General features: G+C 58.0%; 1 protein-coding gene across 1 annotated transcript; it reads left to right on the top strand.

Moving 5' to 3' along the window:
- Positions 1 to 23607, top strand: TRIM29 (tripartite motif containing 29). The gene is made up of 9 exons (XM_035008735.1): positions 1 to 801; positions 8741 to 8836; positions 9639 to 9872; positions 11017 to 11215; positions 13815 to 13916; positions 16258 to 16350; positions 18443 to 18538; positions 21257 to 21333; positions 23545 to 23607. Exons 1-9 carry the CDS (start codon positions 1 to 3, stop codon positions 23605 to 23607), a joined length of 1761 nt encoding a protein of 586 aa, XP_034864626.1.
- The last annotated feature ends 268 nt before the right edge of the window (positions 23608 to 23875 follow it).

Genomic DNA, 23875 nt, shown 5'->3' with positions numbered 1-23875 from the left:
ATGGAAGCCACAGATGCCTCCAGAAGCAACGGGGCCAGCCCGGAAGCCAGGGATGCCCGCAACCCCCTGGGCCCCAACAGTACCCTGGAGAATGGGGCCAAGGCCGAAGGCCAAGATGCCAAGACCACCAACGGGCACGGCGGGGAGGCGGCCGAGGGCAAGAGCCTGGGCGGTGCCCTGAAGACAGGGGAGGGCAAGAGCTCCCTGTTCTCGGGGAACGAGTGGCGGCGGCCCATCATCCAGTTTGTCGAGTCCGTGGACGACAAGGGCTCCAGCTACTTCAGCATGGACTCTGGGGACGGCAAGAGGTCCCCCTACGCCGGGCTCCAGCTGGGGGCCAGCAGGAAGCCGCCCCTCTCCTTCGCCGAGAAGGGGGAGCTGCGCAAGTCCATCTTCTCGGAGCCCCGAAAGCCCATGGTGTCCATCGTGGAGCCCGGGGAGGCCCGGCGGAACAGCTACCCCCGGGCCAACGGCGGCCTCCTGCGCTCCAAGTCGGGCTCAGAGGAGGTCCTGTGTGACTCCTGCATTGGCAATAAGCAGAAGGCCGTCAAGTCCTGCCTGGTGTGCCAGGCCTCCTTCTGTGAGCCGCACCTCAAGCCCCACCTGGAGGGCGCCGCCTTCCGCGACCACAAGCTGCTCGAGCCCATCCGGGACTTCGAGGCCCGCAAGTGCCCCCTGCACGGCAAGACCATGGAGCTCTTCTGCCAGACGGACCAGACCTGCATCTGCTACCTCTGCATGTTCCAAGAGCACAAGAATCACAGCACGGTGACCGTCGAAGAGGCCAAGGCCGAGAAGGAGGTAACTCGCAGGGGCATCTGCTCCCCTGGGTGCTCCTGGGCTTGGGGCCTTGAGTCTCTGCTGTCCCTGGCTCTTTCCGAATCCATTTGTCGCCCCTCTGCACCTGCACGCTGGGGGCCAGAGGGGGTTTCCCTAATCCTCTAAGGCCTCAGGAGACAGGGGCATTGCCTACATGAGCAAATGGAGGCTCAGGAATGACTGGGGGCTTGATCAAGGTCACAGGATAAGTTCAGATCGGATCAGAGAATCCATCCGGGCTCAAGCCTGGGCTCTGTGCCTGGCTGCAGTGTTTCTTCTTTTTTATTTTTTATTTTAGGGAGAGAGAATTCTTACCACCTGAGCAGGACTGAGCGCTGGGGCAGGGGTCGTGGGTGAGGAGGAGGGAATTTGGGGTCCACTTAAATGCTTTTTTTCCAGATACTGGGCAGCCCCCCACTGGGGTGAACCTCCTGGCGCTCAATGTGTGTGGTTGCAGGTGCACGTGCCTGTCAGGGGACGCTGCTCGGGGAGGGCTGCAGTTTGTGGGTGGGTGGGACGTACATATATGTGTCTGTATTGTATATGCAGCGGGTGTTTGGTGCCTGTGTTTGTATATGAGACAGGCAAGTGCATCTGCATGATGGCTGTCCGTGTGATGGTGCCCGGACCTCCCTGGGGAGGAGCAGAAGCTTGTGGAGGCTTGTGAAAGGGCTGCACACGGAGAGAAGGCGTTCTGGGCCAAAGGCTCAGCTGGGGTTGCTGCCCCTTGCCCCACAGATACTGGGCAGCCCCCCACTGGGGTGAACCTCCTGGTGCTCAATGCGGGGGACGTGGTCTTCCTCAACAGCTTCTCTCTACGCCTCTGATTGGGGCAGCCCGGGACCCCTCCCCGCCCAGGCTTCCTGGCCAAGAGTTAGCTGATCCTTTTTCTGTGCCCCTCACCCACACCCGTGGGCAGAGAGAGACGGGTTACAAATGGGAAAAGACGCAAAGATCCTCTTCAGGAGCCTTGTTTGGCCCAGGAAGGTGTTCCCAATTCCCCGGTGACCCCACCCCAGTCTGGCCTCAAGCCTCGGGCTGGGAGACAGTGACGGGGCAGGGCGGTGGAACCCATCCTTCAGGAGCTTCCTTGGGAAACCACAACAGAATCAAGGGGGCAATCATCTTCATCTGGTGCAACCCAAAAAACTGCAGAGCCTCAGACTAGGTTCTGGGAGAGCCAACCAAGTTCCAGCCCTGGTTTTTGCCTCTAGTTAGCCATCGGACCACAGACAAGTCCCTTGCATTCTCTCAGTCCTGGTTTCCCTATGTGTGTGAACCCAAGGTGTTGGACTAGATTGGTGGTCTTCAAATTCCCCCACGGAGTCCCAGGATTCTTGGAAATGTCAGGGATGAGGAGGGGGGCAAATTGGTGCCAAGAAGGCGGTGGCCTCAGGTGCCCACTTCCACTTCAAGCAATATACACGCTTATTTATCTGTTTTATATGTCGGGTTTGCACGCAAATTGCATCTGAAACCAGAGTGTCACCTAAAGAATACCCGAGTACCCCTGGAGGGCTGAAGGGTCTTGGGCAGCCCTCTGTGGAGGCGCTGGGAACTTGGAGTTCACCTTCAGGTGTTCGGAGCCACTGTAGGACTCAGAGACAGAGCCCTCGCCCTCGAGGGCTCACGATGTAGGTCAGGAGGCAAAGCTCAGACGCACAAACAAGCCCGGGGAGCATCCACCCAGTTACACAGAAGCAACTGTAGATCAACATCAAACCATAGCGGGCAGGATGGAGGCTGGCTGGAGTCCTAGCAATCTCCTCCGTCTCCTCCTTCACCTTGCAGACACAGGCCCCGGGAGAGGGAGGGACCTGTCCAAGCTAGTAGAGGGTAAGGAAGAAGTTCCCTAATTCTCTTCCAATATTTGAGAGCAACTGAGGGGAAGGGCATTGAGGAGATGGGATTCAGGATATGTGGGCTCTACAGGGGTTTCAGGGGAAAATGTCTGATCAATTGGAGTGACTTAAACAGCGGGAGCTTCAGACAGCATGTGTGTGCGCGTGCGCACGTGCATGTGTGTGTGTGTCTGTCTGTCTGCACGCACACCCCAGAGGCATAGGGGTGGTCAAGGAGGGGTGCAGGGTGGCCAGGAGACTGGGCTGGAGCACAGCTGTTTGTCTAGGCTTGGCTCTGCTGGAATGTCAGACGTGGGGGACATTGGTACCGAGCAGGGTTAGTGGGTTGACTGATTGAAATGAATAAGCATGTCAATCCTGGCTTCCTTTGGAGGCATCCCCTGTAGACCCAAACATCAGCCCACACACAGTTTTTTGCAAGGAGCCCTGTCCAGAACCTGTTCAGCAGGCCAGCTGGTGAAGGCCTGGGTGAGGTCATCTGAGACCGATCTTGAATGGTTGCACGAGGCTGCAGGTGACAGCCGGACCGTGGGTGCTCATCTCCTGGGTTTCGACTCTGCCTGTAGCCTCTGAGCGGGGGCCCTATTGGAGCAAAGGCCACTTGATGTGAAAACATGCCCATCCTTCTCTGGTGGATCCAAGATCAGAATGTTCCGATTCCACTCCAAATGTTAGAAGGGATCCTACAGATGTCCACTCCTCTGCCTCTGGACATTCCCCAGGCTGGATTAGGCTGATGAGATTACAGTGTACCTATCCATCCTTTTCTGTGTCTCTTTTTTTTTTTTAATATTTTATTTATTTATTTGACAGAGAGAGACACAATGAGAGAGGGAACACAAGCAGGGGGAGCGGGAGAGGGAGAAGCAGGCCTCCCACTGAGCAGGGAGCCCGATGCGGGGCTCGATCCCAGGACCCTGGGATCATGACCTGAGCCGAAGGCAGACGTTTAACAACTGAGCCACCCAGGCGCCCCCATCCTTTTCTGTGTCTCATGGCCCATCCTTCTGTCTATCCCAAGTCCCTCCTGCTGCATCGTATCAGGAAGGATCCTGTTAGGGGCTGGTGGGGGAGCTCCTGCTCTGGGACAGGGTGGGCGAGAACAGAGAGGGGTGACCTCCATGGATGCTGAGGGGAAGCAGTTTATCTTGGAACCTCTTTAGAGACAGGAGGCAGGGGAGGAGACATTCCGGTTTTTATGGAGCACCGGCTGTTTACCTGTCACTCCTGACAACATCACCACAGGGTGTGGGCTACCGCATCTATTTTAGAGATGAAGACATAGGCCCAAAGATGCCAAGAGACTTCTCCAGAGTCCCAGCATGGAGTGGCAGAGCCAGGATTCAGACTTTTCTGATGGCAGTTTCCTCTCTACCATTTTACACTTTGTTTTCACAGGATGGCAGGCTATCCTGGGGAGCGTGGGGGCGCGACGGGGGGGAGCGCATCCTCAGATTGGAATCACCTGGAGAATCAAGACTCAGCTGCCTGGGCCTTTCTCCAGGAGGTTCTCATTCAGGGGGTTGGGGCCTGGGATCTGTATTTTTAAGTCTCCCTTGGTGATGCTGATGTGTAGCCAGGTTGGGAATCAGGTATCTTGTCCAACATCACCAGGAGGAAATCGAGGCGTGGTAAACGTGGGGTGACTTTCTCAAGGGCCCACTGCCAGTCTGGAGACAGCTGGGTGCTACTCTGTCTACCCCGTCTTGCGCGGTCCCTGTCCCAACACCCAAGGAAGCAGAAGGGACTGGGAGCCCCCATCACGCAGACTAGTACTGGGCTATTTGACATCTGGGTGGAAATGGGGAAATCTACCCAGCATTTCAGATTCTTATCCAGATAATTACCGTATGCCTGAGAATACAAATTTGGCAATTAACTGGCTCATTTGGCAAATATCAGAGCCAATGGCCCATGTGGTTAAATCAAGCCTGAGGAGGATCACAGCCTCATCCCCCCTTCCCTGGGGGCCATGCAGGTAACACCTGTTCAAGTGAGTGCTCAGGGGTGTCTGCAGCGGAAGGCCCATTGGATTGGGGCACCCCCCGCTGCTGTGCCATCACTCTGCTCTCAGGGAAACCTCTGCTCCCCCAAGGCCAGAGGGATTTGCGGGCAGGGTGGCCTCCTCCGTGCCCATCCCAGGCAACAGAACGAGAGGCAACTGGACGAGTGTGGGAGAAAGGAACAAAGGAGGCATTTAGGGACGGGCCTGGGCAGGGTGGAGGGAAGGAACCGGGAGTGGGAGGAATTGAGGAGGGAGGTGTAGATGGGGATGGAGGGGTGGGGGAGCTGAGGTCCCATCAGATATCAGGGGCTTTCGTCAGATGCCAAGGGAGGAGGGAGAGGGAGAGAGAGAGCTGGGGCCTCAGGGGGCGAGAAGGAGGGTGCGGGGAGGAAAAAGGGGTGACGAGGAAAGAGGCAGGATGGCCAAACTGTACCATCTGTGGGTTGGGGGAGTCTAGGCAGGCTTAAGTTAGCAGGCGTGAAGGGGAGGACAATGTCTGGAAGATTCAGAGAAGAATCTAGAGGCTAAGAGGGCACATAATGAGATCTGATTCCTATTGTTACATTTTGGCCTTAATGGCTTTCTAGCTCTGAAAACTTGGGCAAAGTTCCTAATCTTTTCAGGCCTTAGTTTCTGCATCTGTAAAATGGGGTAACACCACTTGCAGATGAAAGAAGAAAAAGGCTGGTGCTCAATAATACAATTAGTGTCCTTCCTTCTCCTAGTTTTGTGGGGGAACCCACTATCTTGGAGCCTTCCTATGTTATATTCTTTCCCACATCTGCCTTTTCCAGCTTCAGGCAGCCCTGTTAGCAGGGAAAAGTTGCCAAGAGCCACACAGATGCTGCATACACCCCCAGGGGTCTCACCCCAAAGCCTCCTCCGCAGAGGGGAGCCCTCATCCCAGAGGCAAGAAGGGACCCTTGTAGCCGCACGGAGCTCCCAGTCCAAGGCCCCTTCCCCGGGCCCACTGTGTCCTGCAAGTCTGGTCTTGCAAGGCCCCCTCCCAGCCTGGGTCCGACTTCCCCCGTGCCCCAAAGAAATACGGAGCCGAGTCTCTCCTCCCCCCTGACTGAGTCTTCCGCCCACTGCTCCAGACAGTGTGTCTCCGCTTTCGACCCTGCCCTTGCATGCTTCCAGATCGGCTGCTCCCGCCCTCCCCTCCTGGGTCACTGGCCAACACCTCTGGCCCTCCTCGTCACACCTCAGCCGGCCCTGCTGCCTGCTTCCTTCCTTTTCTTCTGCAGGATGGACCCCCAGTGTCTGACTCCCTCTGCCCTTGGCCTGGGCTCTTCATTGTTCTAACCCCCTTCCTTTGCACTCGCTCTGGGGCCAGTGAATCTGCGCTTGTCGGGTGAGACTTCTCACCTGCAGGCCCCGACCCAGCCTCATGCTCCCATGGCTCCTGGCAGGTAGCCCCGGCACCTCTGCTCACCCCACATGAGTCCTCTGGCCTTAACCTTCTCTGGTCATACCGTTTCCCACGGGCAAGGTCAGCCTACCCTCATTCCCGTCCCCTCCCTCTGCTCTGTTCTCCCCATTGTCCTCCAAGTGTCAGTTCTCCACAATGCAGGCCTCTGGGCCCACACTTCTCCCTGTACCCCGACAGCTTACACACTATCCCCGGACCCAATACAGCGGCACCTGCCGTCCTCGCTGCTGAACACCACCGAGGCCTCCCCTGATCACACCTGCCCACCCCACCCTCCCGCCCGCTCACTTGTGCCCCACTGGCCTGCTCCCTCTCTTCCAAGCCCGGCGGGAGGGAGAGCACCCGGCACGGCTCCTAGCCCATGGACTGTGCCCCGCACAGCGTGACGCTGGACCTCTGGCCGGGGCTCTCTCTGTGCCGGGCACTTTCTGAGAGCTTCACCTCCCAACTCCCAGCTCATCCATGGCCTCTGGGGGCAGACCTCTCACTATGTCCACAAAAGATAGAGCCACTGAGGCACGGAGAACTTAAGTCACTTGCAGAGGCCACCTGCTTAGAAGTGGTGGTAACTGGATTCAAATGTTTGGACTCCCAGTCCCAGCTCTGGGTGGGGTCCCTCCTGGCTCACCCGTGCTCATTCATGGGAGGGCTGCCCTCCCCCACCCTCAGCCACAGGCCCTGGGGCATGGGAGTGAATGAACTTTCGTTCTCTGCTTTCCCATCCATCAGACCTTGTTCTGGGGGTGCTGAGGTAGGGCTGAGAGACCCAGGGACCAATGCCCCCTCTCTAGCCGGGTCAGGAGGTGTCAGCTGCAGTGGGGTGGCTTCCGGCTCTCCCCTTCACCTGGGGCCTTGCTGGGAGCTCTCCTGGGATGGGCAAGGTGCCTGGCACAGACCCATTGTCCAGCCGTTTGTCTCTTCTTTATGGCTCAGATCCTTCCAGGCCACTGGATCTGCCACCCGTTGTGTCCTAGCTCTCTGTCCTCTGCTCTCCACCTTCCCGGCACTGTGTCTGTTGGCTCCTGGCTTCTCCCCAGCTTTGTTCCAGAAACTAGGCCAAATCCCACCCTCATCTCCTTTCACTCCTTTCCTCCTGACAATCATTGTCCATCTCTGGTGATAGCATTTTCCATGGTGCGGGATTTGCTGCCCATTGCTGGTGGGGCAGATGCTACCTGAGAACCTGGAGTCTCCTTGCCTGGAGAGCCCAGGAGTGTGGGCAGAGAGGGGTTGTGGGGTGGGATCAGGGGTTTTCTGTCCGGGACCTCCACAGCTCTTCGTCCGGGCCTTCCCCATCTTCTCCACCTGCTCCCTGACCCTCTGGGCAGCCTTTCCAAGAAAGCCAGGGAAGCTCTCTCCACTCCCAATCCACTTCCCTGGGTGTCTGTGGAGGGACCCTAGTCAGCACCCCGTCGGCCTGGTGGAGCCCTCCAGAGGTGCGACATATCTGTACCCCGCTCAGGACTCCTTGCCAACAGAGCTCACATTCCTAGTGGCTTGTGGCTTCCTCATCTTGACTTTTCTTGTGGGTTCCTCAAAGAGATAGCTGGAGAAAGGCGTGGAACTCTGCTCAAAAGGTAGTGGGGAGACTGTGAGCACCCTAAGGCGTTCTTGGATGCCTTAGTCTTCCTGCCTGCGGGGTGGAGATCACCCACCAGTCTTTCTAAGCTGGAAGATGTTTTGAGATCACTGGCAGGGGTCCCAGCAGAACAAAGAGGTGCCTCTTGGCCTGGCTGAATCGGCTTGGCCTTAGCTTCATGCCTCCCCTTCTGTCTCTGTTGTAGCTGCTTTCCAGAGAAGGCATTAACCCAATGGAAGGAAAATATTATCCGTACTTTCCGTATCCATTAGAGCCCACATCCCAAGGCACCTCGTCGGTCCTCTTCCCAACCCCACCCCCAGACCCCAGCAGGCTGCGTCCTCCCCTGAGCGGGGAATCCCTGGAGTCTGTTTGTCTTCTCTCCTCCTCCCTTCACTGCCTCCCCCACCTCACCGACCCCGAAAAGAAGTCCCTGTCTTGCCCAAACTGCGGACTGCACGGCCTTTCCCATAAACAGGTTTACAGCTGTGCCTGTCCAGACGGAATCCCTGCTGGTTGCAGCCTGGGCTCCTGCTTGCAACACAGGCCCCACGTCATGGCAGAGAAATGCTGCACACTGTTCCTGCCATGGGACACTCCCTGGGCTGGACTGGGCTGGGCTGGGTCCCCTTTCTCCCTGAAGCTTGAAAGAGGTAGAAGCTTCCTTCCCTCCCTGGTGGCCTCAGGTCCATTGAAAGGAGTGGGAACCCCATAAATGAACTAACCTTCCTGCTCACTTTGGGTGGGGGGACGTGGCAGAGGTTTAGTCCTTATAAAGACATGGCTGGGACGCCTAGCCCCTGAGGCCCGAGTTTATAGCGACATACATCCAACAGTTTGACTTGTTGCCAGATCCCTGGTGACAGGCTTGGGGCCTGGCATATCCGAGGTCCCAGTGACTGTTTGCAGAATACAGGCTGAAGGGCTGAGTGGTGAGCCCTGCCCAAGTTGGCTCCCTGGCTGGGCCCACTCCCTGATTCTCTGATGCTCCTCCACCTCCCTACCCCCGCCGGACTTCTCTAACCCTGCCTCCTTCTCTGCAGACAGAGCTGTCCCTGCAAAAAGAACAGTTGCAGCTCAAGATCATCGAGATTGAGGATGAAGCTGAGAAGTGGCAGAAGGAGAAGGACCGCATCAAGGTGAGCTGCCCCTGGGGCCATGGTCTTGCTGTATGCTCACCCCGCCTGTCCTACCTGGGAGGGGGCAGGCGTTGCCTCCTGTTCCAGGCCTCAGGCCCCCATTTATACTCCACACTTCTTTCTTCTGGGTTCTCCCACCCCCCTGGCATCCCCACCAATTCCCTTTCTAAGTCCGGGCCAGGCATTCAGGTGGAATCTCGTCTGTCAGCTAATGCTCAGTTGACACCATCCCAGCAAATAAAGAACCTAGATCAACCTGTCCTCCGGTGTGTCCTCCAGTGTCTACTCCGTCCACCAGACCACCCAGCCACCAAATGCATGACGTTGTCCTTTTACTGGTGCTAGTATGGCTGGATGGATACATGTCTGCCATGGTTTGAGTAATTGCAAACCACTATCTGAAATCACTGACTCTTGACCCTGGCTACATAAACAGCCTGTCAATTCACTTTCTGAACGATGTTTGGTACTAGTTGAGGTTTCATTGAGCGCCACCTGACTCATGGGGGATCTTCTGGGTCCATGGAGTTGCCCAAGGTTGGAATGATGGCTCAAGTCAACCCACCTAGGGGAGGAGTCACAGACAGATAAAGAAGAGTGGACTGTGAATGAACCTGGCCATCTCTATTGACATTCAAAGATGCCTTTGAATGAGATCCTTAGCCAAACAGGCTTGCTGGGTTGGGGCAGTAGAAATGTCCTGGTTCTGACTCTGGGTTGGGAACCTAAAGATATACCCCACTCGGGAGGTTTTTAAAATTCCCCAAACCCTCCTTCCTCTCTCCTCTCACTCTGGACCCAGAGCTTCACCACCAGTGAGAAGTCTCTCCTGGAGCAAAACTTCCAGGATCTGGTGCGGGACCTGGAGAAGCAAAAGGAGGAAGTGAGGGCTACACTGGAACAGCGGGAGCAGGATGCCGTGGACCAAATAAAGGTGATCGTGGATGCTCTGGACGAGAGGGCCAAGGTGCTGCATGAGGACAAGCAGACGAGGGAGCAGATGCAAAGCATCAGTGACTCGGTGCTGTTTCTGCAGGTACAAAGCAACTCCTCTACCATTCGATCCCTCAATCCTTACATCCACATTCCCAGAACCTTCATCTATCCATCCATCCATCCATCCATCCATCCTTCCTTCCTTCCAAGCTCCATTCCATCTGCCCACTTAATTTTTCCATCTGAGCCATTTCCCTACCTACCCCAAAGATGGCACGCAAATATCACCTTGTACCAACTTCAGTTGATATGTACTAACGGTGCTCCAGGCTCAGTAGGAAAGAGTTGTGGGGTTGATTAGTGAGGTCTGCTTTGGGTATGGGGCGTGGCATAGAAGTGCTGCCTATGTGTTATCCTTGACCTTATCTGTCTGTCTATTCATCCACTCATCCTTCCAACTGCTAGAGTGTTTCGGGTACCACTGCATGCCCAGGACTCTGGTAGGTGCTGTGTAGAATAGAGAAGTATAAGACATGGTTTTTGCCCCCAAGGAGCTGCAATCCAGCTGCGAAGATAAGACCTGTACAATTAGAGAGCAATATAGAAGAGTATGTAATTAAATGATAAAGCGTGTGGTTCAGGAGATAAGTGCCCATGGAAGCTCTGGGAAGGGCAAGCATGCTGGAGTAATGTAACACAGCTTTGTGGAGAAGGTGGAATTTGAACTGGGTCTTAAAGGCGCATAAAGGTTTCAGAAAGAGGAGGGACTCTCCGGCGAGGGGAGAAGGGAGGCGAGAAGCACAAAGTGCAGAGGCAGGCTTAGAGGGTAGTTTGTAAAGGTGGCGGTAGCACCATGACTGACCCAGAACATTCTAGAAATACCTTGCATCTCCTCAGTGCTTTCACTCCCAAAGATGTCACAGCTTGTGTTGCTCTCAGAAACCCCTGTGAGGTAGGATGACATGTCCGGTTGAAGAGGTGGGAACCGTGGAGTCATATATCTGACTACTAGCACCATCAGGGATGTTAGCATCTAGTGGAGTTTGGTCAAACCCTTTCATTTTACAGAAGGAGAAAGGTATGAGGTGAGGACAAGTGGAGCTACTTCATAGCCGAGCTGTGTCTAGAACCCACAAGGCTCCCAGCGTTGAGCCTTCCAGCTGGACTGAGAGCTCCCTGCAGAGAAGTGTCCCCGTAGCTACTAAAGACCTAGAAAGTTAATGGCTTCTTTCCTTCCTTGGTAGGAATTTGGTGCATTGATGAGCAATTACTCCCTCCCCCCACCCCTGCCTACCTACCATGTTCTGCTGGAGGGGGAGGGCCTGGGACAGTCACTTGGCAACTTCAAGGATGACCTGCTCAATGTGTGCATGCGCCATGTTGAGAAGATGTGCAAGGCGGAACTGAGCCGTAACTTCATCGAGAGGAACCACATGGAGAACGGTAGGTGTCCTCTGTGGGCCTGCCCCACGGCCATGGGCACTTTCCTCCCAGGCCGATCCCTGCTGCCTGGGCTGGCATCTAGCCAGCCGGCCTCTCATTGTCCCAAACCGCCCGTCCTACGCAAGGTGTTGGGACTAGGATTCAGGGATTGTAACCCTCCATTGAACCGGCTGCCAAGGTTATGTGGTGTTACGAGGGCCCCCAAGGGCAGCAAGCATCTGGGCATTAGCTGCACAGATGTCTCCTCTCTGTGGGTCATCCATCAAACCCAGGGACTGATTTCGTTCAGAGCTACATCTGATTATGGGGCCCAGCCCAGCAGCTGTGTGGATGCTGCCACTTGTAAGGGCCAGGTGCTAACCTGCTGACTTTGCAGACTCCAGTAGACGTGACCTAGAACTGCATCACGCTGGGAAGGAGACCTGACCTGTCACCATGGCCGCACTGAGTGGTGTTGAACCCGGAGGCTGGACCTGGCCTCACGGACTGGGCTGGGGACAATGGGACACATGTGTCTCAGTGATTCACCCGCTCCCCTGAAGACAGTTTCTCTTCTGAGTCACGCTGTCCCGTCCCCCACTGAGGCCAGGTGAATCACCTCACCGAAAGCCTCTTCATCTGAGAAACTAATCCATTAAGTCTTTTCTCAGCAGCCCAGCGCAGTCCCTTCAGGGCCTGAAGCTGGAGCACTTTCCCCCAAGGCCCCACCCGGTGGCCGAGGCCCAGCACAGGGCTTTAAGACACTTCTGGCCCCAAACACCCAAAAGGAAGCGGTCCCTGTGTTTTGTCTCCAGGCGGAGCGTGTGATTCTTTGGGGATGACACGGGGATAATAGTGTGCCGATGTGCCGGGGCTTAGGGGGGCATCCATATATCCTGGTGATGGTGACATCACACAGTGTCCCTGTGAAATGTGAGGGACATTCAGTCACACCTGAGGATCCCTGAGGCACTGCAGCAAGACAATCGTTAGGCTTCCAGTGGCTTTCGGATCCGGAAATCCTCCTTCTGATGACAATTACGATGGCATTAGCTGTGGTGGCCGACAGTGACCGAGGACTCCCGGTGCGCCGGCTCTGTGTGAGCGCTTCACTTACCGTGGCTCACGTTCCCTGCAGGATGCACCGCATTTCACAGATGAGAAGCCTGAGGCTCAGAGAAGTAGCTTTTCAAAGGGCACGCAGCTGAGCAGGGGATGTAGTAGTTAGGATTCACACTCTGCTCCTCGGCCTCCCGTGTCTTCCCATCCGGGAAGTTGCTGTGGCTGGTGGCCGAGCGGAGCGGCTGGGGAGTGTGAGGATCACGGTCCTTGGGGTACAAACCCAGGGGTGGAGCCCCTCCGCTGAGGTCTGTCCAGACGGAGGAGGGTGGCCCTGACTGGGCCAGGGTGGCCTGTGAGCCTTGCGGGGACCTCTGCCTGCTGCCCATGCGCTGTGCCATTTCTAGGTCATAACTGTGTTGAGCATGGCCTCTGAGCAGCTGTGGCCCTGGGCCCTGTGCAAAGTGTGCAGGGAGGCGCTGCGAGGAGTAGGGTGGGTGCTGATCATGTCAGTAGCCTTGCACCTGGGCCTGGGGCCCCGGGGCCTCCATGTTGGTCTCTTGGGAGTGTGTCTGGCTATAGGGCGGGGTGGGGGGGATGGGAGGCCAGAGAGTCAGACCTCCTCTCCTCCTGGATGCCAGCCTACCCATCAGACCAGGGACTCAGTCCTAACCCCAAAGGCCCAGGGACTGACCACCATCATCCTGAGCTTGTGGGACAGGCAGGGGTGGGGAGCACTGTGGGAAGGGCCGGGCCAACACCTGGGAGGACACGTGTTTGTCGTGGAGTGCCCTCCTGTGTGTCAGACCCCTGCTAGGTACAGGTGGTGGAGATGAAGGATGAGGGCCCGAGCCACTCATTCCTTCTCTTGCCCGGGGGAGAGGGAGGGGCAGAGGGAATGTGGAAGATGGGGAAGGAATGGGGTGCGGGGCAGCTGGGGGAAGGCAAGCGTGGCACCACCGATTTGTCTGGGTTTGAGGGTATACTGGTGGCTGGGGAGTGGAGTGGGGAGAGTCAGGGCCCCTCCACACAGCTCACTCTCCTCTGTGCGCCTCTGCTCAGCTGGCTGGATCCCTGGCCACGGAGGCCGACGCTCGGACCTCATTCCATCCCCGTGGGCTGCTGACAGTGGATGGGACAAAGTGAGGATGTAGGGATGAGGGCTCACACCCCAACTCTGCCCTTATTGGCCATGTGACATTGGGCAAATAACTTCACTTACCTCTTGAGCCTCAGTTTCCTGGTCTGACGCGTGAGGATCTCCAACAAATAAGAGATGGATGTCGGTGGCACCTTGTAAACTGCGAGGTGCTGTGCCTACGGTCTTACTCATGGGGGTCAGCCCAAGGAAGTAGATGGCTCCCTGCAGACCCTCTCTCACGTCCTAGCAGCTCAGGAGCAGAGGGGATGCTGGGCAGGGTGTGGTCTTCTCTGAGTTTGGAGAACCTCGCCTCTGCCTGGGACTGAGGGGCTGTGGGCTGACTCAGCAGAGCCCAGGGTGCCCCCAAGGGCCCGCTTCTCCCCACCTGCCCCTCTGATGACCGGTCTCTGTCTCTCCCAGGGGCTGACCACCGCTATATGAGCACCTACACTAACAGCTACTCAAGCGAGTGGGGCACACCTGATACCATGAAGAGATACTCCATGTACCTCACACCCAAGGGTAAGAGAGAGCAGCCTGCCCCTCAGGGCCATGGGCCCGGAGACTCAGCCGGGTTCCGCCGTGCCAGAGTGACCGTCACTGGGTTTGCCCGTGGAAGTCCGGGCGCATACCTGCTGTCCCGGTGGAAGCAAAAACAGTCCCCTCTTCCTCCCTCAGAAGCATCCGGGTTAGAGATAAATTACCGGCACCTGCCCCTCCTTGCTTCCCTCCCCTCCAGTCCCTGCCTCCAGTCTGAACACATCCTTCCCTTTCCTTCCAGAGGGTCTTCTGGCTGCTATTTTCTCCAGCAACCATCTGCCGGGCCTGAGCTGTGTTCTGCTCCTGCTTGCGTTGTTGTAGTCCTGGGGGAGGGCCGTTCTGCTCCTCAAGGACAGGGAGACAGCCAGCTGGTCTACCTTTCCTCACCTCTCCCTCCCGGCATGCCGCCTGGCCCTTAGCCCTCCCTCTCTGGATCCTGGATGGTCCCGGCCTGTGCCAGCCTGGGTGGAGTATAGACCGGAGCCTGCCTGTCCTTGGCCTGGGGAAACCTATTGCATCTTTTTGCACCAGCAACAAACCACAACAATGACCGTTACATAAGGGGTGGGGGGGTGAGCCAGGTGTGTCAGCCCTCAGATAGAGGGTGTGTGTGTGCACGCGTGATGGAGTGGTCTTCAGAAGAGTGGGGGTGTGGGGAAAAGAGAGAAAGGAGGCAGGGAGATGTGGGGAAGGGGCTGGGGACAGGGGAGCGCCCAGGCCTGAGCGCTGATTCATATACCTCAGACACACACACACACACCATGGGAAGGGCGTAGGGGATTTAGAGATGAGCTCAGCGGGAGGAACCTCTGTTGCTCCACCCAATTTGAAAACAACACCTGGGCCCTGGCAGAGGCCTGGTGAGGCACCTGGGCAGCCGAGTCCCCCCTGCCCCACATTCTTGGCGTGGGCCAGGCCAGCCAGCCTGGCCCCTTCCCTTCCCAGGGCGCTGTCCTTGCAGCCCAATCCTTGAGCCGGTGAGCGGCATTAACCAGCCTCCCCAGTGTCCCTTGCCCTGGTCGGTCCTTCTGAGGACCCCGATGTGCATTGATCCCCTCAGCTGGTCCCTGCTTGGTTCCCCCAGCTCCGTAGGGGACTGAGGGGGGTGTGGGTTCCACTGCAGTTTGTGGGGAGAGGAACAGAGCAGCAACAGGGGACAGAGGGAGGAACACCTGCCAAGATATTGTCCTTGAGCCAGGACCTGGGGACCTTGGGCCTGAGAGGAGAGAAATTCAGCTCAGATGCTAGGAAGTCTTTCAGCTTGTCACTGAGTCAGGAGGTGATATTTGTAGGTGGAAGAAACAGGTTCATCCGGTGTCCCTGCCCTTGCATTGAGAACAGGAGGAAGGAGGAAATCTGCCCTCTGGGAGCTCCCAGGCTCAGGGTAGAGGCAAGGGAAGGGCCAGGGAGAGTCAGCAAGGGGATTGGGAGATAAGGCCACCCAAGGGCCACTGGCATGAGTCTGGGGGCTCTGGGGCAGTGAGCTCAGGCAGTAAGACTTCCCAGTGGAGGCTGGTTTCCAGGTCCCTGAAAGACGGGCAGTGTGCTCAGTAAAGAGGCATGACCGTGATGGACAGAGGCCACCCAGGTGAGAGGACCCATAGGTGCAGAGGCTTACAGAAGGACCAGCAGGTGCTTGGCCAGGCAGGCCAGATCCGGGAGCGGGGTGTTCGTTAGGTGGGAGGGGAGGAGCTGATCGAAGGACCCGGACACATGTGGGGAGCATGCCTTCTTCATCTGTAAAGTGGGAGTATGGAGCCCACTCTGCCAGCCTCTCAAGATTGTTCTGAGAACCCAAATTCGGAGGCTCCTGAGCAATGTGAGGTCTTGTTCCTGGAGGGGGAGCACCTGGGAGATGTTTGTGGCCACTGGTTCATCATCACTGGCGAGCCCTCACCTGGCCAAGGGCCCAACACCTGTGCCCCCCACAGCTGCCATGATCCTCCTTTGTCACAGGCACCCCATCTCCCAGCCTCTGGGGTCTCCGTCACACAGAAACTGGCTCAGGAGGGAGGTGTCGGCTTCTCCAGCCTTGGTGATCCTCAAAGCCGCCCAAGTAGGGTGACCATACGTCCCTGTCTATGCAGGAGGCTCCAGGTGCTCCTGCTTACTTACTAATAGTCTTCCTTTCACTCTTAAGTGTCCTGATCAGGAGGGAAAATTAAGCAGCTGCCTAATCTAGACCCAGAGGAGCTTAGTGGTGGAACCCCGGGTCCTGGGACAGGCAGTGGGAGCTGTCTGGGGACAAGGAGTCCCCCATAACCCCCTCAAGTCAGAAGCCACGGGCCTGCCTTGAAGCTGACTCAGCTCATCTGCTTCACAGGTGGGGCCAGGACAGCCTACCAGCCGGGGTCCCCCAGCCGCCTCTCCAAGGAGACCAACCAGAAGAACTTCAACAATCTCTATGGCACCAAAGGTGAGAGAGTGGCTCAGCACAAGGAGGGGCAGGGCCTGTGGGGGGTGGGCCAGGGGCCGGGGGGCTGGACTCCCCAATGTGAGGGGAATGTGGAGAGGTGGGATGGGCTTAGGGACCCAGAGACAGGCAGGGAGGAGTCCTACTGAGCTCAAAGTGTGTGTGCGTGTGTGTCTGTGTGTGTGATGGTGTGTGACATCATCAGTTAGGCTGTGGGGAGGCAGCCTGGAAATCCCTGAGTCCATAGGATCTTCTTCTCCCTGAACAGTGAGTCAGGGAAACTGGAAGGGGGGGTTATGTTTAGCAAGTGTTGTGACCCAAGGACCTGCAGAGGACCTGGGCCCTTTGCTGATGGGTGCACGTCTGTGTTGAGAAATCATGATGGTTAAGACAGACTAGAGTTTCTGCAAGCGGGATGGATGGTAGGACACAAAGCAGGGCCGTCCCTGGAGATCCAGGACGTATTGCTGCCATGCCAGGTGAGGGACACGTCCTTAAGACCCAGAAAAGGTGATTGAGGGGTGGAGCCGTGGCTTCCTCAGGGAGAGCTACTGAGCATAGACACCCCTCTGCCCAGTGTGGCGAGGGCACCCTTGTGCCAAGTGTAGGGCCATGCGCTCGAAGAGCCCAGGGTTTTGGAGGCTCTGGGGTGCCTGCCAGACATGTGCAGGGAGGGTGGGCCTGGGGCAGCTCCACCAGACACGGCCCCGGGAGGTCGCAGGTGGGGAGTGGGGGGCTTCTTCAGTGAGGACACGGGCCCTGAGAGATCTGGAGGGTCAGGGGCACCTGTAGACAGGGCAATGGCCAGGCCTCTGTGTCAGGGTTGGATGCCCATGGTTACTCCCACATGCACGATAGGCTGCGCACTCCAGGAGAGCAGAAGCTGGGTTTCTCTGGCTCACTACTGCAATCCCAGGGCCCAGAAGGAGGGGCTCAGGGAACATGAGTCAAAAGAGAGGAGGGGTGGACAAACGAGTGAATGAAAGGGTGGGCCTCTGGCCCCTTGGAGCTCTGGGTGGATGGGCCCACTGGGATGTGGCAGGGGTTCACAGTGGGGCGGGCAGACACCCCCAGCCGCCTCTGACTCCTGAGCCCCAATGTCAGGCCCCCGCCCTCCTGCAGGCGGCTGTGGGAGAGGACCACCAACCAGGACTGGGCCCTCCGCCACGGAGTGAGCTGACTGGGGACAGTCCCAGTGCTCTGGGCTGCTGAGAGGGTGGGCCCGGGGCAGGTGCGTCATCTGTGGGGGGCTCTGAAGCCCCCAGACTTGAGTGCCCTCATGGTGCTCCTGCTGTTCCTTCCACACCCTCCCCAGTGCCTCTCTCCTCTAGACTGCAGGGGCGTCCTTCTAAGCGGACCCTCGTCAGCCTCTTCCACTTGGCAAACAGAGTGTCAGGACTTGTACCAACTGCCTCTGTCCCCAAGTTTTAGCATGTGTTTATATTTATTTATTTGTTCTTTCATTCACCCATCAACCATACAATGAAATCTCCTAGGGACCAGGCTTCACACCAGGCGCTGGATGTGATGCTGGGCCAGATAGGTGTGTCCCCTGCCCCCAATTAAACTTGCCACTATAACACGGGGGGACAAATGGGGAGCAGAGTGACGTGAGGCCTGGGGCTGAGGCACACACAGACTGGGGGAAGAGGACAGGGAAGCTGACACCAGAAGACCCAGCACATTTGTTAAGGATGGGAAGCAGGTGGAGTATCTGCATCGTGCCTAGGGCAAGAGAGAGCCTGGGGTGTTGGCGGGAGCTCAGAGGCAGCCCGGATGGAAGGTGGGGTGTCGGAGGGGAGCTGAGGGAGGTGAAGCCAGGAAGTGGAGGTGGTGGTGAGGGGGGCAGGCAGGCAGCAGCCCCCGAAATCGGCTGTGTGCTGGTTAAGGACTAGGTACCTGAGTCTGAGCACCGTGGGCCTTCAGGGGCGTCAGGGACTGGCCGACACTTGGTGGTTTAGGACAACTTTGATGGTGGGAAGGATTGGCAGGAAGCGTGCCGAGGGGCTGGGCAGATTCACAGAAATGGTCTCGCCCTGCCCGCCACCCCCATGCCAGGCTGCGCGGGTCTGATGCGCCTTGCTGTGCCCCCCAGGTAACTACAGCTCCAGGGTCTGGGAATACTCCTCCACCATTCAGAACTCTGATGAGGGGCCTGCAGTCCAAGGCAGCTCCTCCTTCTCCCTGAAAGGTGAGCTCTCCCCGCCCCGTCCTGCCTTTCCTGTCCCTCTCCAAGCTCTGCTCTAGCCTCCGCTCCCTCCCTCACCAGCCACCCACCCTGGAGGGGACAGACCCCGCCCGGCCTGAGAGCCAGGGAGCTGCCTCCTCCATCCGAGTCTCAGCTGTCAGGGGAGCCTGGGCCCAGGGCTTGTTTCAGCGAATGCTGGTCCCAATGAGCTGCATTGTCAGGGAGGTGGGGACGCCACACCCCACCCCTGCCCCTGACATCCCCAGCGGGCTTCCATCAGGCCTGAGTCCTCCTGCTGCAGAAAGTTTAGCTTTGTTCAGCCAGTGCCGGCCGGCCTCCGTTGACTCTAGAACACTGTGGCCACGTAGCAGCCTGCCACATCCTGCAGAGCCAGAGTCCTGTCAGGCCCTTTTCCAGAAAGGCAGGACTAGACTAGATCTCTAAAGCCTCCCAAGTCTGACTCAGCTCCCCAGACCAGGCTGAGTTGGCCAGGCCCCTCCTGTCTCTTCTGAAAGGCCCTAGGGGCAGCTCTGTGGGCTGTGGTGTTAGCCAGTCTGTCTTCTGACGCCCGAGACATCTGGCCTGGATGCAAGGATACCGGGCTGGCTGGGGTCAGGGAGAGGGAAGAGAGAGGGCAGGGCAGGCAGGCCCCCAAGCAGTGGCCTTCGAAGGTGGCTTTATCATTCAGTTGTCCCTTCCAGGCTGGAATCCCAGCCTATCCCCAGGGCAGGGATTCTTGGAAGGACCAGCTCACCTTGCTCACCTTAGAAGGTGAATATGACTGGAGGGACCCAGCCTGCAAGACCCCCGGGGGATGTCCTCTCCCCAAGCCAGGCCTGGGAAACTCTGGCACGTGCCTTGACCTGTCTGGCTCCCAGCAGTCCCTCCCTGCTCTCTGGTCAAGCCTAGATCAAAGGCTACAGGTCAGGGAAGACGGTCACCCCCGGTGTGATTTGGAGCTTTCACGCTCCAGAGTATCTCCCCATCGGCTTGCAGCGCCCCCCCGCCCCCCGCCCCGCAAAGACCTTGCCCTAGGAGAGCCCCTCCTCAAATACACCGAGCCCCGCCCATGAGGCTGGCCCCCACCTGTTCCTACTCCAGCAGTCCTGGAGGGAGGCTCCCGCATCTCAGCACCCCAGGTTGAGGTGTGACTGCTGCTGGCCCCTTCTGGGACCAGGCTGTGCTGTTAATCCCTCTCTCTCTCCCAGCAGGCACTGGGAAAGCCCCCTATCAGTTCACCACCTTGGGACAGGCCACCACAGAGTTTTCCAAACCACTGGACGGCAGTGGGCGGTTTAAAAATAATCCTGGTACCTGCCTGTCTTCCCTCCCCTTCTCTCTCCCACAGCAGGGCAGATGGGACATCCTCTGGGGCTCTCTGCCACTTCTAGGGTGTCCTGGTCCTCCTCCCCAGAGTTGCTGGAAGAGGGATGCATCCCCCCCACCCCCAGCACCATCCCTAGCTCACCCTTCCACTGGACTTCTGTCTGCTGCACAAGGCTGGTCTTCTGGACCACCCCCTGCCCCCATCCCCATCCTCACCTCTCCTGCGTGGCTGGCGTGGGTTTTTCTTTCTGGGAACTGCGAATTGAGATCTGAATTCCTCCTCTCTCCACCTCCCACTCAGGACCCATGAAACCCTCTTTCCAAGGCTGCCCCCCCACCCCCAATGCAGGGAGAGACCCGGGTTCTCTGCTCCGTCTCCACCCTCTTGCTAAATGCAAACGGTGGGAAGGGTCAGCCTGGCTGGCTCATCCTCCCTCAGAGCAGCCGGAACGGGGCTCTGGGCTGCCCCAACCAAGGACAGACCCTATTTATTTCTTGAGCTTCTCCTGTCGGGGTCATAGTCTGTTCCTTCCCAGGCCCCGAGGCCTGTCCCTGCAGGCCCATGGCTGAGACCAGGAGTGCTTTCCACAGTTCTGTGGCCCAGAGCTCCTTACAGATCCCACTGGGCTGAGGGGGAGCAGGGCAGGTGGGAGGACCAGGCCCAGATAGCACCCACGTGCTCCGGGCCCCGTGGGCTTGTGGTCTTAACCGTGGACCTGAGCCACATGGCAAGTGACTGCCTGTCCCTGGCCCCAGCCTCCTGCTCCTAGAACGGGCGGGCGAGAGGCCCTGGAACCGGGCAGGAGGAACATGAGGATGGGCTTCAGCATCCAGCAAAACCTGGGTTCGCATCCTGACTGCCGCTTCCTGGAGGTGCAGCTCAGGGCAAACTTCTCCCAGAAACGGGGTGAGGGTTAACGAGAAGACCTGTGCGAAGGTCTGCACGGTGGGGAGGGGGAGCCCTGGCCGTGCAGCATAGTCCGTCGGAAAGGGCGCCTCCTGGTGGAGACCCTGGCCAGTTGTGCTCATGGGAAGGGGCGGGGTCCGCGGTCTGAACCTTCAGGGCTCATGGGGGGACATCCTTGCGGAATAATGTGATCCTGATCCGGACCTGGATTTGGAGGCGACACTCCCCTGCCGCCTGGCCCAGCCCACCTGGCCTTTTCCTCCGCCCTCTGTTTGCCTGGGTGCCTCCTCCCTTTGGCCAGCCTCCCCAGGATTTCCCCCGGTGCCCACCCCCCAGCTGCTGCACATCTCTTCAGGGGTCGCTGCCCTTGGTAGTGGGCTGGTTGGAGCTTGGTGGTCACTTTGGAGATGGTACCCATGCTGCTGTGTTCCCCGGAGGCCCCAGCAGCCAGCCCTCCTTCCTCCGACCAGTGCCTCCTGTCTCTGCAGGCTATCCTTCCCTCATCAGGAGCCAGAGCCCCAAGGCCCAGCCCCAGACTTGGAAATCTGGCAAGCAGACTTTGCTGGTGAGTGAAGGGCTGCCAGGACAGCCTGTCTGGGCATAGGCATGTCCCGAATGGGCACTGAACGGGGCTCCCCGGGGGGCAGCTGGTCATCAATCACCCAGGGGAGGTGGTGGGAGGATGTGACCTCCCCGGGCCATCGGACAGAGGGAGGGGGCAGCAGGGCCTGAATTCCTGCATTCAGTGAAAGGTAGCAGAGACCCAGGGCTAACAGGCAGTGCATCTGGGTAAGCATGCCCTTTCTGGGCCTCAGTTTTCTAATCTGTAAAGTGGGCAGCCCTGATTCTTTAATTTGGCAAATGGTTGCTGGGTGTCTGTACTTGCTGAATGGGGACTTTGTCCCCATCAGCTCTGCGAGTGTGAAATGCTCAGTCCAGGGGACAGACATCCTAATGATGGGTCCCACCTTCCTGGGGCCATTCCCCAGCTCTGACAGCACAGAGGACGTTGGGGTGATAACATGGTGAGGCAGAGCCTGTAAAGTCAGGAATAGAGATATTTAGGGGCTCAATGGCTAATGTCCCTGAACTGGGAATTGAAGAACCACACAAGAGGGGAGCGTGGCCTTGGGGTCTGGCCAGCTCAGGGGATCCTAGGTGAGTCAGATTCCCTCTCTGAGACTCTGTTTCTGCAGTTTTGTAATGCAGTACTGAGATACGGTGGTCCCTGATGCCCCTCCGACCTGACCCCCACCCAGGACCTCAGTGAGCAGGGCCTTCCTTCACAGGCTGACTCCACTGCCCTGAAAGCTTCTCTCCTGGGGCCGAGGCAGACAGACAGCTGCCGGGGGATATGGGTGGCAGCAGGGGCTCAGCCGGGGACAGGGGCTAAGGTCCCCAGTTCCCTGCCATCTTTGCATTTGGAGGTCAGAGCATGGGGAGGTGATTTGCTCCGGGCCATGGCGACTGGGGCTGGTTTAATTGGAGAGAATCTTTAATTTGCTGGTGATGGGAGCTAAGTGATTGCGTGTGTAATTTGGAGCTGGGCCCAGGGGCGTTGCAAGAGCAGGACTGCAAAAAGCAGATATGGGGAGGAAAAAAAGAGGTGTTTTGCTCCTGGACTCAGTCCTTGCCCTCCCTACCACACACTCTTCCACCTCCCAGGGCCTGGGTCTCAGCAGAGAAAGCTCATTACCGTCTTGAGACACTTGCTTGGCAGGGCAGGGTTCCCATGTCTGTGGCTAGCATGCAGCGCCGGAAGAATGGATGCAGGTGCTCGCGTGGGAGGGAGGTTGTCCTGGGAGTCAGGATGCCTGGGGTGTGGCCCTCACCATTGTACCCACTTGCTGTGTGGCCTCCTGCGAGCCTTTCTTCCTCTGCTGCAGTTCTCACAACTGTAACAGGAGTCGGGGGCCTGGATAATTCTATAGCCCATCCAGCTCTGACGTGCTATGACCCTGAACCAGGGAGCTGACTGGGAGCAGAGCAGAGCTGGGAAGGTTGTTGCCGGCTCTGTGCTGAGACTGCTTCCTGAATGAGGGGCCAGGATGAGAGAGGCGAAGGGCCTGGGCTTGGGGACCCCACCTCCGTGTTGGGCTGAGCAGTTATTTGCCTTCTCTTCACCCTCTCTGTCAGAGGAATCATGCGGAGAGCCCAGAAGCAAATGCCTGATGCCCTTGAGACTCAAGGAGCAATCTGGAGACATGGATGGGGTTGTGGGGGTCGGGGGGTCGTGGGGGAGCTGTGGAGCTGGACTGCCGGGGCTTGAATCCCAGCTCCCCTACTCACCAGCTGGGTGGCCTCGGGCAAGTTTCTTAGCCTCTCTGTGCCTTGATTTGTTCATCTATAAAATGGACATGGTAATAGGAACCCACTTAATTGGGCGGCTGTAAAAACCCCACGAGTCCTTCCATACAGGGCACACGTAACAGCACAGCGCAGTTCTGGAGAGGTGACAATGCTGTGCGAAAGGGAGCTGGTGGTGCTGGGGCGGGGAGGGGGGCTCCTAGGCCATGGAGAGAAGGTTGGATGAGGGGCTGAGGTTCATGCTCATCAGCCGGCTGGCGGGAATGAACTCTGAGTGGGATATGAACCCGGAGACTCTGATAATATTGGGTAGATAGAGCCTGCGGGTTGGGCCACAGGCCCCTAGAACCATGGGTTCAGAGGACCGCTGCTTCCCCGGGGGGACGTGAGGCTAGGGTGGGTCTGGCTGGTCGGCTCTGCTGCCATCTGCCCTCCCTAACTACTCTTGTTTCCCTCCCCTCCCCGACAGTCTCACTACCGGCCCTTCTATGTCAACAAAGGCAATGGGATGGGGTCCAACGAGGCCCCGTGAGTTCCAGACAGGCAGCACACCGAGGCCCTGGCACCCCTGCCCTCCCCGGCTGATCCTGCTGCTCTCGCTACTGTGCTCATCTGCGTGGAAGGGGGACCCCCTCCTCCGTCCCCCCGTCAGCCAGGCCCCATCCAGGCCCCTCTCCAGCTTTGGGACTTCTAATGGTCACCATCTCTCCTGTGCTCAGAGACCAGCCATCGCAGGGGTGGGAGATAGGTTGGCTTCTCTCCCCTAATCCACCACCCTCCTCTTGGGTGGGGTTGCTGGG

The sequence above is a fragment of the Mirounga leonina genome, unplaced genomic scaffold, assembly GCF_011800145.1.
Source record: "Mirounga leonina isolate KUSES-001 unplaced genomic scaffold, KU_Mleo_1.0 Mir_153, whole genome shotgun sequence".
Taxonomy (NCBI): domain Eukaryota; kingdom Metazoa; phylum Chordata; class Mammalia; order Carnivora; family Phocidae; genus Mirounga; species Mirounga leonina.
Note: the sequence above shows the minus strand (reverse complement) of the source record. Positions and strands in the feature narration are given on the sequence as shown.

Excerpts from the sequence above, each read along its gene's own strand:
- TRIM29 (XM_035008735.1), top strand. The coding sequence starts at position 1 with ATGGAAGCCACAGATGCCTCCAGAAGCAACGGGGCCAGCCCGGAAGCC. Across the intron at positions 9,873-11,016 it reads ACTCGGTGCTGTTTCTGCAG|GAATTTGGTGCATTGATGAG; the intron begins GTACAAAGCAAC and ends CTTCCTTGGTAG. Across the intron at positions 16,351-18,442 it reads CAATCTCTATGGCACCAAAG|GTAACTACAGCTCCAGGGTC; the intron begins GTGAGAGAGTGG and ends TGTGCCCCCCAG.